Genomic DNA, 14,343 nt, shown 5'->3' with positions numbered 1-14,343 from the left:
TTTGTAATATTTTCTTTTGATTACAAATACAAAAAAAAAATCACACAACTTATGTTTAAAAGAATTTAAAACTTGTAGCTTAGGGTCCAAATAAAGTTTTGTATACAATTTTTACATTTTAAGTTATAACAACCAAAACATTTAATTTATTTAAAAATAATGTGTGTTGGAACACACGTTAGTTTGGTATATCTGGTATCGCTTATCAGATTAAACTGTAATATAATATAATACTAATAATTAATAACCCAACTACTAAAAATCATATAAAAACTATTATTATTATTATAATACATGGTTAACATACTATAAGGAATTAAGTAATTTCAATAAGATAACTTAGTAATATGGTAAAAAAAAAGAGATAACATAAATAATTATAAAAACCGTTATCTTGGTAACATTTAAATTTGTATATTAACTACAGCTAGTTCGTTACAGCAATTAATACTAATAAATGACATTTTTCAACGAAATGTACAATTAATGCTACATAATTGTCAGCTATACAAATGAGTAATGCTACTTTACATAATTTGTTTTTCCAAATATTGTGACCGTAGGGTTTCGTATGTCGTCAATACTTTGAACTAATTTCAGTTCTTTGTTAAATGTTGGAGTTTTCGGATTGGCTTGCTCAATATCTGCATTACAAATAATAATCAAAATATCATTTCTTGATCGTTTTCAAATGATTACACACACAAAATATAGATGGCGATGTGCAAAGCAAAAAGAGACCTTTTGTTGGCATTTTCCCAAAATCTAATTGGTAGTACTTTCTGAATGTCGATTGAAGTGAATTTTGAACAATTTGAGATCTAGCACATCTTTGTGGGTGAAAGTAGGTCTGTTAACAACAGGTCTCTTTTAGCTTTCCGCATCAAATTTTGTTTTTTTCCATACAATTCAAAGTTCGTTTCAATACTGCCTGAATAGTTGCCACTGTTTTTTCCATAGACTCCTTTAAGTTATTATTATTCAAGGTCATCCATAGCAATAGTAACGAAGCAAACAAATCGCCTGTACCAATAAAAGAATGGTCAATGTGAGGTATATATATATCCACATACTCTTTGCCTAAAAAAAAAAATAAACAATTATTAAAACATTCATTTGAAAAGTATACCAAGTTTGTCAACTATACAATTAGTAAATTACACACTTACTATTAACATATTTTCCAATAGATTTCAAATGAGTGTCTTCGATATTAGTCGAAGAAACCACAACTGTTTTACAGCCCAGACTTTGTAATATTCTTATAGCTTCATAGATGTCATCAGTACAAGTTATAGTTTTGCCAGTTAACAGCCTATTGTCATAAAATGCAATTATTAAACAATAATCTCAACATGTACAAAGTTAATTACTAAAAACTATTTACTCTAATTCGTATTCATTGGGTGTGATTATATCTGTTAAAGTCAATATTTCCTTCCTATAAATATCTAACATTTCTTTTGGAACATACATTTCTTTATTGTCTCCCATTACTGGATCACAGACTGAAAGATGTTATAGCAGTCATAAATTAAAAGATTAAGTTTACAAGTCAAACATTTTTTATACTTCAGAAGCCATAAAAAAGTGCCAAAAAATATAACAAAATTCAATTATTCATTAATTATATTATGTTTTAATTGTTAATTATTTTCAGGAATGGATTCGTGTAAAAAAAAGTTACCGTATATTAAATTTGGATTCTTTTCTTTCAAAATGTTATAAACTTCGGCAATTTTTTGCAAAAAATTTGGACATCCTATATATCCTGTCAGCAAATGAGAGTAATAATGTAAATCATTTTCAACGAGTCCAGCTATCAATTCCACTATACGAAAATATATCAAAAACAATTTTACAGTATTATTATAACACGAAAATTATTAGGTAAGGACATTTTATAACACACAGTTTAGGCAACTAATTATTTTAAAAATGACAGCGGTTAATGTGCATTCCAATATTATGGAATAGATAAAATTTAAGTACACCTTCTTCCACAGTATATTATCTCTTGAATGCACATCGGCCGCTGTTACTCTTTTATGACGACTCAATTGTATACTACAATAATTAATAGTAATGGTGTAATGATCATACTTAAGTTTGTTTCATTCAAAACTTGACCATGAAATGTTTTGTAGCCGGTGTGATTCGACAGCTGAACAGAATTGATAGCATCCACTTCAAATCCCATTACCTGGAAAATAAAAAGGTATAATTAATATAGAAAAAACAATTGATAAACATTTAAACATGTAAATCATAACATAGCGCCCTCTAGCTGTGTCCTATACTTTTCTTATCTGTGTCGATTGTGTGTTATTACTTATTATCATTTATGGAATATTCATTAGTCATTGTTATTTGTTATACTATGTTATATTGTTACTCATTATTTTATACGTGCAGTCCCTTAAACGTTTACTTGTAATTTAATTATTCTTTCAGGTAACTATTGTATTTATTTATATTTTGAATTGTAATGTTTATTTATGTTGTAATTATTCTTTCGGAATAATAAAATCTTGTTAAAACCACTTTACAAACATTTAAAAATAAATGCAATATCTTGAATAACAACTATACTATACTGGGAAAAACTTGAGCAACTAAGACTGAGTCCTCAGTCTTAGTGTTTTAAAATACTATTTAATAATAGTATTATACCTGTAAAGGAAATACAGCGCTTTTGTTTCCCACATATCCACTGACCACATGACTCTGTATGGATAAAACTCTTTTTGTCGACTTCATATTGACTGTGAAAAAAAAATAAAATGATAAACATAATTTAAGTAACATTAAATACGTTTCTAGTGTTAACAAAATGTTTGTTTTTTATTAATAAAAATTGTAGGCTAAATGGGAACATAAATGCTTTATTAACGGTTTAAATAAGGAATTTATTTTACTACAAATTTTGACTGGTCCATAAACAGTTTTGGATGATTATTTTCAAAGTTATTACATTTTAAAAGAAAGCACGGGAGAGGAAGTGCCCACAGATAAAAATAATACTACTCTCCACTCTTCCTAAACTCTAAACATAATTTGTAAAATATTCTTAACTTAAATACTAAAATATAGTAATACAACAGCTTATACGCTACCACTGAAGTTTCAAAAGTTTGTATAAATATAATTATTTTAAAAGGGGATTAAAAATATAAAAAGTTTGTGATCATAGTGTATAAAACCACTAGGCGAAAGAAAAAATTCAAGAAATGATTTAACTCTTATGAAATATCGAGTGGATCACTTCAAAAGTTATCACCATCAAAAACAACAATAAACATTGATAATGTTAATGAACTTAATAAATTTATTGACATGCATAAACGAAAACTAGTAGGTATACTCTATTTTTGCGTAAATCCTTTACTGGTTTTAACATTAAATGGGATAAAAAATATTTAAAAAAAATTACACCGATACACACCTACCTTAAAGAAAGTTAGACTAGTAGTTATGGCTTAAAAGATATAGTTTTTTTGATATTTGATACACAACTATCAAAGTAGACAGTCCAGTGCCGACTACCGACTTAAAGGACACTTATCACTGAACAGCTGTTTTAAAATATAGATAATTGCTATGATAACGGCCTACGGTAGGAAAGATAAGGTGACGCCACTCGACTTCTTATCAGTAATAATGATAAACAAGTGTAGAATTGTTCTATAAATTAATTACAAGTATATTATAGTACCTTTAAATGTATATATTAATACATTTTATTAACTATAGGGGCATTCGTAAGAATTATCCATACTGTACATGAGGTATGGTGTTCCAAAAGGGAGTAAATTTAATTTAATCTAATATTAGTTTTCCGCTTACTTTGAAACGCTAGTCTTCACATTAAAGTCTTTGTTTTATATTTAAAGTAACTTTTGCTTTATGTTGTTGGACTTGACAAAGGTTGGCCTCGAAAAACTATTGCGTTTTGTTCAAGTGTATTTTCGACAGTGTAATTGATGTTTAATTGTATTGTACAACATGTATACAGTTAACTGATGAAATTTACATATCATAAGCCAATTCGGAGCCATTGTCAAGTATTACATAATCTTGAATTATTTTTTTTCTAGGAGTGCGATTTAGGTAGCAAGTGACAATAATAATTACCTACACTGTAATGATTGTTTAAGCTAAACGGCTAAGAACGGCTATTGGTCTTTTATTTCTAGGCTTTTGATATTTTAAAATATTCTATCAAATAAATAAATTAAAATTCTATTGGAATAACACCGTTGCATGATTATTGAAATTCTAACTGAATCGGGTGCAATATAATTCGGTAAACATAAAACTGATAGTGTTTTAGAAATGGTGTACACATTCTTATTATACTGTTTTCAGTTAAAGCTCTCGAATTTTTATAATTTCATTTTTATGCCAAAACTACTCAGTTCTGGTGGCATTGGCTAATCTAAATTGAATTCGATTGAAACTATTTTTTTTTTAATCTATAGACTTTTATCTTGGATTCAAATATTATTGTAAAAACAGTACCTTCTCAGCTAAGCATCAGAGCAAAAATTAAGTCAGTTGTTAAACAAATATTGTATTATTACAAATATACCTGTGAAATATGTAATTTTTTTTTTTATTTATTTAAATAACCATTTCTTACTATTTATAATCAATAAATATTATTATTATGGTTTATCTACATCCTACAAGCAAAGCTTGAGTTGGAGGTAGAGAGTTACATTTTTTAATAGCTATTTTTTTTTTTTTTTGCATAATTCATTTTTATATTATAAGCTATGTTTTCACGCTTATTGTTTGTACAAACATTAGTTAAGTCTTATATAATTGTCTTTTAAACAATAATTATAAATCGACAACGCTATAAAAAATGTTTCATTATAATTTATTTTTTTTTTAATCGTGTTATAAATGGTAATATTATTTTGCATCGGTTAAAATAATCCTATTCGCTATAAAAGTTAGTTGGCTTAGCATAAGTTCTAGGAATCGCCCGTGGTGTCCTTCGGAACGGCCAAATAAAATACCTGCGAATCCTTTTGTAATTTCCATTAATTTTTTATTTATGAATCAATTTCTGTATTTCCATGGTCGTCAGAACAATATTAATCAAAAGATGATCTGGTCGTTTGTCTATTACCGAGCCGCCAACATATTATATTAATGATAGTGCACTGGAGACAGGAAAAACCTTTTTAAAAATAGTCTGATCACTTCCACAATTGTGTGGAATATTATTTAGATGTAATATTACTATCTTTGATCCTTTTGCCGAGGGTTAATAACTTATTTCATATTTCGCTTTTTCAGGTGTGGTTTTAGGACTTCAGGTGTGGCAAGGTTTTTTTTTATAAGAAAAAACAGAAAAAATAAATAAAAACACAATTGCAACGATTATTATCTAATGTAATATTGTTAGCTTAAATTAAACATTAAATAGTACATTGAATATTATGCTGTGTCTGTTGGCATAAAACAAAGTACCCAAAACAAGAGTGCTTATTTAACAAAATGTATTTTAAACATGGATGGGAAACTTTTTTTTTTTTTAATTTCTGCTTATAAAAAAAAAAGACCAAATTTACATTATTTGTCATTGCATAGTTACGAATGTCGATTAGAATGATTATAATAGAGTGAAATTTAATAGCATTCGAAAAACTAGAAAGATTTACTTACTTGAAAATTGTAAAAAAAAAAAAATTAAGTAAAGTTCCTAATTGATGTTTCGTTCAATGGTCTATATTTTGGCTCGGTCTAGACTTTCTGATTTCTGATTTTAAGTGCTTGAAGTGATCAAACATTTTAATGAATCCTATTATGGTTAACGTCTCAGTTAAAAATAATTTAGTTTTATTCCGATTTCCAAAAAAAAAAAAAAAGTAAATAATAATGAGCTGCAAATTAAATAGGTAAAAAAAACACATGTTAAAAAATAAACAATAATTTATTTATAAACCACAATTGTAATTGAATCTTTAATTAAAAAATAATCAGTCAATAATTAACATTTCCTGTGGAAATTTTACACTTACCTCATTATTCAAATTTTTATCTCATTTCATTATTTTTCCTATGTAAATTTTGCACTTATCTCATTCCTCTCACATTAAGTTGACATTGAAATTGACCGGTTTTCTATGACGGTGGTGTTATTATGTTGTGTGTGTATTTTTTATTTAAATATTTTATTCGTTTGTTAAATTATCATAATCTAATATATATATTATTGAATTTTAACGTTAAGGAGTTAATAGTGTTACTATGATTAATTATTTGTATTGTAAATTTAAAATTGTCTTGTGTATTAAACAGTAAGTATGCTGTATCTTTTGGCAGCCCACTTGACACCTCAGCGCCTAATAAAAATATAATATATTTTTTATATACAAACGATAATTCTTGATCAATTAAAAATTATACATTATTATCAATACAAAGCTGTTGTAATTCTTACAAACATTACCTACTCTAAGCGTTTTAGCCTTGAGTGCACCTATTTATACTTGGATTAAATATATATTGAAGTGTCGTTTCCGCCATATTTTGCTTAGTCTTGTAAAAAGTGAAAAAAAGAGGAAAAAAAACAGAAATAATTAATTGTTTGTGATGTTTTTTTATTAGATATTTTGCTCGATAAATAATAATTATACTTAAAAATTTAATTTTTCATTTAATGTTCATTCAGCAATGTTAACGAGCTGTGTCTTGAAATCAATAGCTTAATTCTGTCACTGTTATCTATTATGATTCTCATCTTAAGGCAATATAAAATAATTTAAAGTACACATAAAAAAAAATGGAGATAATACATTTTTCGAAGAGTTGTTTGTTGAAAAGATTCCAAGGGTTTACATGAACAAACGTTTTCGATAATCCGGTCGACTTTGTTTTATTTGTTTATATTATAATCGAACTACTTTACAGTTTCACCAACATTCGTTAAGAATTTAACTTATTGTTAATTAGGTATATTTAACGATAGTTAGTGAAAATTGGGTTTCGTCGAGATTTGTTAGCCTTAACACAATGTTAAAACGATTGTTAAATTAATCACCCGAAATCGGCATGATAAAATGTATTGTAGTAGGTACTTATATATATATCTAATAATTACATTAGTATAGTTCAATAATTGTTTTATAATTTTTGTTGACAGAGTATACTAGTAATATATTATAATGAATTACACATTAGATGAGGAATTTCATTATATTGAGTTAATATTTCTTTATGCAAGTAGATTAGGTAAAAATAAATGGCACAGACTTGCATTATGGATTCAATTATCAAAATGAATTGTATTTTGTAATTTAGATAATATTATTATCTTGTCTTGCCTGTCCTGAGTATAACAATGGAGATAATTCTTCTCGCTACCTACTTTTTTTAGGTCTTCAAAATAGAAAAAATTATTTTTATGATCTTGATGACAAACTATTTTTAGAAAGGTATAACCTATCTAAACAAAGTGTTTAAAAGTTATATATAATATTTATACCGAAACGTTAAAAGAGAGTAAAATAAAAAGCCAAATAATAACAAACTGACAAATTAAATAATACAATCACTTATCAGTTATCACATATCTTATCAACCAATGAGAACGTTGGAATCGAGGTAACCGCTTTGGTAACCCAACTAACGTTTTGTTAACTTAACAAATAGAATTTAACAATAATAATGTTATGGTGAAACTTATTTCATTTAACCAGATGTTAAATTTAATTGAATTTAATAATAGTTGGTGAAACCGGCTGAAAATATTATATTTTAGTGTGTAATCTCAATGTTAATTAGTTTCTAAGATAAAGACTTTAGGATGGTTTCGAACCACTTTAATTTTTATCTGGCAGCGTGTTATATAAGGCGAGAACGGTAGGCTAACGCTCTAATCCGTTTATAGCAATGCTTCAAAATTTGTCTACATATCATAAACTTGGATAATTATCTTACATTTTATATAGACCCACTTAGAGGCATCTAATACTATTCTATCTAACCTGAACTGGCTCTAATCCAAGTCCCAGAGCATTTCTAGGAATGTAGTTTTAAAATCTAGTCATGAAGTTTGTGGCCAGGCAAACGTTGGATTATAATATTGACTTTTTTTTCCCCCTTTTTTTTTTAGACTGAACTATAAACTATATTTACAACGTTTAAAAATAAATAAATACATTGAAAAACCGGTACCAATTCCAGTGAACCTGTTGAGGGGGATATAGTATAATATCTATATGGCCAAAAAATTACTTAAGAGTGACTTCCACTTCACACACACTCCCTTCAAAAAATTATTTTATTTGTTATTAAAAAAAACAATATTTAAAGACTTTTTGTAGGAATAGGAAAACCAAACGATGGCTATTATTTTTATCTGGTTAATTTTTAATTTTATTTAATTGATTGTTTTTTTATTATAATAATTAGAGTAATATCCAATTTGGATTTTATTTCTTTTTAACTCTTCAGTTTAAACGGTAAAATCAATAACAGTTCTGCGTTTTTAATGGTAATCAAACACATTTAATGGAATTGCAATAATTGATGATACAAAACGAACAATAAAATAATAGTTATTATCAAACATTATTATAATATTATCACGAAATATGACGATTATTATGCGCAACCAATTCCCACCATTGATAACTTTATGGATGAATTAAATATTGAACTGTAAACAAAATAATGTGTGTGTGTGTGTGTTACATAACGACGATAGGGAAATATTATCTAATTTATTTATACTCACAAGCTAGATAAGGAAACCGTATTGATTGTCCTAGACCGGTTTTAAAGTGCTTATAATATTTAAAACGGAAAAACAACATGCAAAATTTCCAAGGAAATCTGGTCGAAAAATTATTCTACTTTAAAAAGATCAGAAGAATTAAATTTTTCTACTTGCCTTGATTAACATAACACCTAAAATAGTTAATATTTTTTTTTTTTTAGATTTTGAAAACCATTTCTAGATGTGGCGATTTTATATAAAAAAGTTTTTTTTTTTTTTAATAAAATGCTTAAAAAAAATCTTTTATGGTATGAAAATTATCAGCATTCAGAGAAGAATTATTTCCATTGTTATACTCAGAACAGGCAAGACTAGATAATAATATTAACTAAACTGCATAATACAATAAATATGATATTTGAACCTATAATGCAATTCAGTGTCATTCCTTTTTACCTAGTCTACCTACATAAAATAACTTGTGCTTACCTAATAAAGGATTCGAAGTTGTCATTTCTATTGTTCTCTAAATACTCAATATAAAGAAATTCCTCATCTAATGTGTAATTCATTGTTATAATATATTAGTAGCATACTCTGTCAAATTGAGATCTGTCATCAGTCTAATGTATTTGATAGACCTTAAGACCCAAAACTCGAAAAAGTGAAATAAAGAATTATGAAAACAACACAATCGCAGCCAATACGCGTCCAAGCCAAAAGCACTCAAGGCCGTCTTATTATAATGCATTTGTCCAATGTAGTAACTTGATGAGTTTTGTGAATGCACAATTTATTTTTACATTTTTTTTTCTCCGACTTATTTTTATCATTTTACTACATTAAACTAGATTAAAATATTTTATTATGTACCATCATGCCGGTCCTTATTCAATGTCTTTTAGGTTCCATGCGGAGTAGCAAGTCTATAGATCAGAAATCGCATCTAAAAGGTGTAGTACCTTATACTATAGGTAATATTCAGAGATAGTTTCTTTGAAAATAGCTAAATTTGTAATAGTTGAACGTCCAGTTGGAAAACTATGTGGTTCGTTAGTGATAATTAGAAAAACCTGGAAACCCCCATAAAAATATCATAAACCCTTTCCTGCGTGGGAACTTTTTCTTTTATTTAAAGTGTAGTTTTAGGGCTTAAGATCTGGAAATATCTGTGGTCAAACTATTATATGTACTTAAATAATTGTGTGCATTAAAAGTGTAATAATACAATATATATTATATTAAAAGTGTATAATACAATATACCTATTTTAGAGCATGTATTTTTTTAATCTACAAACATTATCTCTATGGCCTAGTTTACACCGCGAACATGGGTGCGTTTTTAGGTGGGGTAAGGTAATTCGGTGTACATATTTTATTAGGTCATGTATTTATTAAATGGTTATGTCAGTGCTAGGAATTAAAATCGTTATAATAATACAATATTTAAAGACTATCGAGCAACGAAAAATGTTCCATACATTTTAGAAACGAGCAAAGGAACAGCTAGTTCTCTATTCAAAGGAATTTTCTAAGCACTGCATATTATATTGATAATAATATTAAGTACTTGGTAATAAATAATTGGCGGGCTTGAAACTAAAGGGTTCTATATCGATTTTACCCAATAATTGTTCAGGAGAGCATTTTTAAGGTTTGATTACATTTAAGTATATGTTCATACTATCACCGAATCGATATCATTAATTTTTATCACATTAAATCCACAATGTCATAATGTTTAACGAGCAATTCATTTTTTTTGTCAATAAAACTTTAATTAAAGTTATGAAAAAATAAAAAACCTTTTGACTACAAACTCAAAATAATACATAATAGTATTGTGTCTTTGGTAAAATAATGTCAACAAGGCATATTTTGTTTCTCTATTTCATTGACTATCAAAATGAGGTTATCTACGTGTCAGGGTTATTCAACTAATCAAATTATCGGTGTGCATAGAACTTATAGTTTTTCTCTATCATCATAATATTAATATGCCAATTCAAATAAATTTAAATTAAAACTTGTACCTACATTATTCTATAGCAAACCATTTTTTGAAAAAATCTACTTTAGAACCCTTAAGGTTCCAAGTCATCTATATCAGCCGTGTTATATTACAATAGGTTATCAAAAACATAAACAAAACAAAGGTCTAGGTAAAGCACATAATATTATTATAAGGTGGCTCCTTATTGAATAGGTAGGTACAAAGGTGGAAACTAGACCACCTCCCGCCTTTTTCCATTCCTAGATCCGCCCCTGCTGATGCTCTCCCCCACAGCTGTTCTGGCTTTTTTGTATTACCCTAAAGATTGGGCCTTTAAAAGATTTGTAAATAAATCGTGTAAAAAATTAAAAATCAAAATTGTTCGATAAGGAACGCCATTAAGCGTGTTATCACAGATTAGGTCTTATCTAATGTGCGCTGTTATCAAGTTATTATTGTTATCACTATTGATAAGGTAATATTGTTATATTATTCAATATTGTATTATTTAATTACACAAAAACGAAGTGGGTTGAGCAGGCGGCGGCGGCGGTCTGATTGCTATTTAAACGGTTTCGCTTGTTCAGTCTAATGCGAGTAATAAAACGTTGTTATTCAGTTTACAAGAACACATTTGGCGACATGGACAATTTAATAGCCGTCTGTCAGGTGTCTTCGACCAACGACAAAGCGAAAAATTTCCAAGCTTGCAAAACGCTCATCACCAATGCCCAAAAATGTGGCGCTAAGGTACGATTACGAATTTTTACATCTTTAAACACGGGCATTACCAAACATTCCGGCTAACTGTTATCTATAATATTGTTTCTATCGAACATACAAATATTAGTATTTGTCTAGTAAAAAAAGTGCGATAAAGTAAATATACTTACGGTGAACAAAAATTTCTGTCGCCAATGACATGTCTAATATTTTGCTTAAAATCACTTTATTACACCGTCGAGTTGAATAGCCATTAAATATAATAACAGTAAAATAAAAAAATAAAATATAAACAGCTTTCTTCAAGTGAATTGAAGGCCGTCTGTATTTTTGACCAAAAAGCCTTACAAATGTTGAACTACCGATTTCAGTTCTGATACTCGAGTTCTGTATGACTACTCTACTAGATTATGTTGAAAACAGTTTTTTTTAAGTCGTCGGTACGGTTGGGATTGAACAACTTTTAAAATATAATAATAACAATTAGCGTGTATAATATTTTAGGTACAAAATGTTATGGCAAATTCTTATTCGAACATAGCCCACTTGTAGTGTACACAATCCATAACACATCGTAGAGATTTAATAACAAGTAAAAATATAATTAATATTACTATCCAGATGGTTTTCTTGCCTGAATCGGTAGATTATATCGAGGAGGACCGGCAGAAGTCTTTCGACATGGCAGAATCCCTGGACGGACCTCTTATAAGTGACTACAGAGCTCTAGCCAAATCGTTGGGCGTTTGGGTGTCCCTCGGAGGGTTTCACGAAAAGGTAACTATAACATTCAGTTGTTGTAAAAAAAACAAGTTTTTATGTATTTATATATATACCTATAACATTTTTATTTTTTTCGATCATTACATGATTTAACGTTATGTGATTTTCAATTTGAGTTTTCAGATACTAAATTATATAATACTCATGTTGTAATCGACGACAGAGGTGAAATAGCTAGTAAATATCATAAAATACACTTGTACGACGTGGAATTGCCATCTAGAAATATTAACGCCAAAGAATCGAGTTTGATCGAAGCCGGTAGTGAAATCGTAACACCGGTTCACACGGCCATTGGGAATGTCGGTTTGGCAATCGTAAGCTTGTTATTAATTGTTATTTTCAAACTTCTTTTAAATCCCATTAATAATAATAATAATAATATTGTTCTTTACGAATAACAGTGTTACGACATGAGATTCCCTCAAATGGCGATGGCTTTGGCAGAAAAAGGTGCAGACATTTTGACTTACCCTTCGGCATTTTTTTTCGGAACCGGAGCCATTCATTGGGAAGTGCTACTACGTAGCCGCGCTATCGAAACCCAATGTTACGTAATAGCTTCGGCTCAAACCGGCAGCCACAGTTCTTCGAGAAAGTCTTGGGGTCATTCGCTCGTACGTTTACCGCCGATGTCTAGCGCAAACATATATATATATATATATATTTATGTATACAAAACTAATTATCACATAAATTAACTTTACCGTTTGCAGGTGGTCGACCCGTTGGGAACGGTTATCGCACAATGTTCGGATGAACCCGGTTTCGTGTTGGCGCCGATAGATTTGACTTTGGTAAACAGTATTCGAGCAACGATGCCGCTCGTCAATCACAGAAGGTACGGCATTTATCCGAAAATGTCCTCGACCCCGTGGCCCTATTTGCCGATTCAAGACTCTAGTGAATACAAATTTGGTGCGTCCACGGTCAAAGGCTTTCAAGTGTTTTGTCAGACTCCGTTGAGTATGGCGTTCACCAACATTAAATGCGTTCTACCGGGGCGTATCCTTTTGATAAGATTGAACAAACTGAATATTGTTTATTATTTAATTTTTTTCTCGAATTTCCTTAACCATTAATATCGAACACAGACGTTTTGGTTGCACCTCTAAGATCGATGGAAAAGTTGTCAGATCTCAACGAGGACGAAGTCAAAGATCTCTTTCTGTTAGTCCAGAAAGTCGAAAAAACCGTCGAGACCCTTCACAACACCAAGTCGGCGTCGATAGTTATTCAAGACGGAGAAGACGCTGGACAAACTATAAAAGTATTTTGATCAAGTTATAAGCTAAAATAACATAATATTGTGTACCTCGCCTCTCACTTTTTTTTATTCGGCGTCAAACTATGGTCTAATAATATGTGTAAAATTTTGGTTTACGTTGCATTAGTTGAGATTAATAATTATTATATAAGAGAAACGTAGACATCGAGCATGGTAACGCCGAAACTAGTTGTTACCGATATAAAGACTTTTAACACTCGATTTCTGTTTTATATAAAATTGTCACATTATCTCAACAAATGGTTACCAGAGTACCGACCTAAGTAATAAATATAATTTGTCGGCTTGTTACAGCACGTGCACGTTCACATAATCCCGAGGAAACAAGGCGACTATTTAGACAACGACGACATTTACAGAGAACTACAAAACGAAAGAAAATCTACCATCCCGAAAAGATCCGATGACGAGATGGCACAAGAAGCCTTGGTGTTGAGAAAACATTTTTGATCGTTTTAGGTTTTTCTGAAATGTTTTTTTTTTTTTTTTTAAAGTTACCAATATAACAGTAAGGCTTAGGACAGACTTATTTGACAAGGATAATAATATTAATGTGTGAGGAGTTTAACTTGAATAAATTCAGCCATAAATTTAAGTTCAGCTGTTGACAACTGTTGACTAATAATATCATGATGACCATTGTAGTTTGTTTTGTTTTTGTTTTATTAATATTTTAAAATAAACGAAAAATCAAAAAAATAATTAATTGTAACGTTAGTGTATACCTTTTCTTTCTTGTATTCAAAGGTGAACTCGTATTCGTCTCGCTACCATAAAGCCGAATTGAGGAAACGCTAGAAATCAATTAAACTTATCA

At 29.2% G+C, this 14,343-nt stretch overlaps 2 protein-coding genes across 7 annotated transcripts; one reads left to right on the top strand and one right to left on the bottom strand.

The window, feature by feature from the left end:
• Positions 1–152: 152 nt before the first annotated feature.
• LOC126836562 (pyridoxal kinase-like) lies at positions 153–3,966 on the bottom strand. 5 transcript variants are annotated; one of them, XM_050570095.1, is made up of 8 exons: positions 3,450–3,543; positions 2,674–2,765; positions 2,104–2,203; positions 1,688–1,831; positions 1,388–1,508; positions 1,170–1,315; positions 929–1,080; positions 153–644 (listed from the first exon to the last, which is right to left on the bottom strand). In XM_050570095.1, the coding sequence occupies exons 2-8, from the start codon at positions 2,758–2,760 to the stop codon at positions 597–599; spliced, it is 798 nt and encodes a 265-aa protein (XP_050426052.1). In that variant the 5' UTR covers positions 2,761–2,765; positions 3,450–3,543; the 3' UTR covers positions 153–596. The 5 variants fall into 5 exon arrangements, with proteins under 5 accessions (XP_050426052.1, XP_050426049.1, XP_050426048.1 ...); XM_050570092.1 differs by lacking the exon at positions 3,450–3,543 and adding an exon at positions 3,847–3,966 and having other exon boundaries at positions 166–644; positions 907–1,080; XM_050570091.1 differs by lacking the exon at positions 3,450–3,543 and adding an exon at positions 3,117–3,155 and having other exon boundaries at positions 166–644; positions 907–1,080.
• A 7,267-nt stretch (positions 3,967–11,233) lies between these two features.
• LOC126837228 (nitrilase and fragile histidine triad fusion protein NitFhit) lies at positions 11,234–14,190 on the top strand. 2 transcript variants are annotated; one of them, XM_050571053.1, is made up of 7 exons: positions 11,234–11,482; positions 12,077–12,232; positions 12,355–12,555; positions 12,643–12,855; positions 12,955–13,243; positions 13,333–13,508; positions 13,821–14,189. In XM_050571053.1, the coding sequence occupies exons 1-7, from the start codon at positions 11,324–11,326 to the stop codon at positions 13,974–13,976; spliced, it is 1,350 nt and encodes a 449-aa protein (XP_050427010.1). In that variant the 5' UTR covers positions 11,234–11,323; the 3' UTR covers positions 13,977–14,189. The 2 variants fall into 2 exon arrangements, with proteins under 2 accessions (XP_050427010.1, XP_050427011.1); XM_050571054.1 differs by having other exon boundaries at positions 11,359–11,482; positions 12,102–12,232; positions 13,821–14,190.
• The last annotated feature ends 153 nt before the right edge of the window (positions 14,191–14,343 follow it).

The sequence above is a fragment of the Adelges cooleyi genome, unplaced genomic scaffold (genome assembly GCF_023614345.1).
Source record: "Adelges cooleyi isolate 19-005CV unplaced genomic scaffold, UGA_ACOO_1.1 ACOO_flye_CR_arks_rails_tigmint_CR_PRNA_247, whole genome shotgun sequence".
Classification (NCBI taxonomy): Eukaryota; Metazoa; Arthropoda; class Insecta; order Hemiptera; family Adelgidae; genus Adelges; species Adelges cooleyi.
Note: the sequence above shows the minus strand (reverse complement) of the source record. Positions and strands in the feature narration are given on the sequence as shown.

Excerpts from the sequence above, each read along its gene's own strand:
- LOC126836562 (XM_050570092.1), bottom strand. The coding sequence starts at position 2,760 with ATGAAGTCGACAAAAAGAGTTTTATCCATACAGAGTCATGTGGTCAGT. Across the intron at positions 1,081-1,169 it reads TATTGGAAAATATGTTAATA|GCAAAGAGTATGTGGATATA; the intron begins GTAAGTGTGTAA and ends TTTTTTTTTTAG. Across the intron at positions 645-906 it reads ATTGAAACGAACTTTGAATT|ATATTGAGCAAGCCAATCCG; the intron begins GTATGGAAAAAA and ends TTTGTAATGCAG.
- LOC126837228 (XM_050571053.1), top strand. The coding sequence starts at position 11,324 with ATGCGAGTAATAAAACGTTGTTATTCAGTTTACAAGAACACATTTGGC. Across the intron at positions 12,556-12,642 it reads GGAATGTCGGTTTGGCAATC|TGTTACGACATGAGATTCCC; the intron begins GTAAGCTTGTTA and ends TACGAATAACAG. Across the intron at positions 13,244-13,332 it reads TAAATGCGTTCTACCGGGGC|ACGTTTTGGTTGCACCTCTA; the intron begins GTATCCTTTTGA and ends TATCGAACACAG.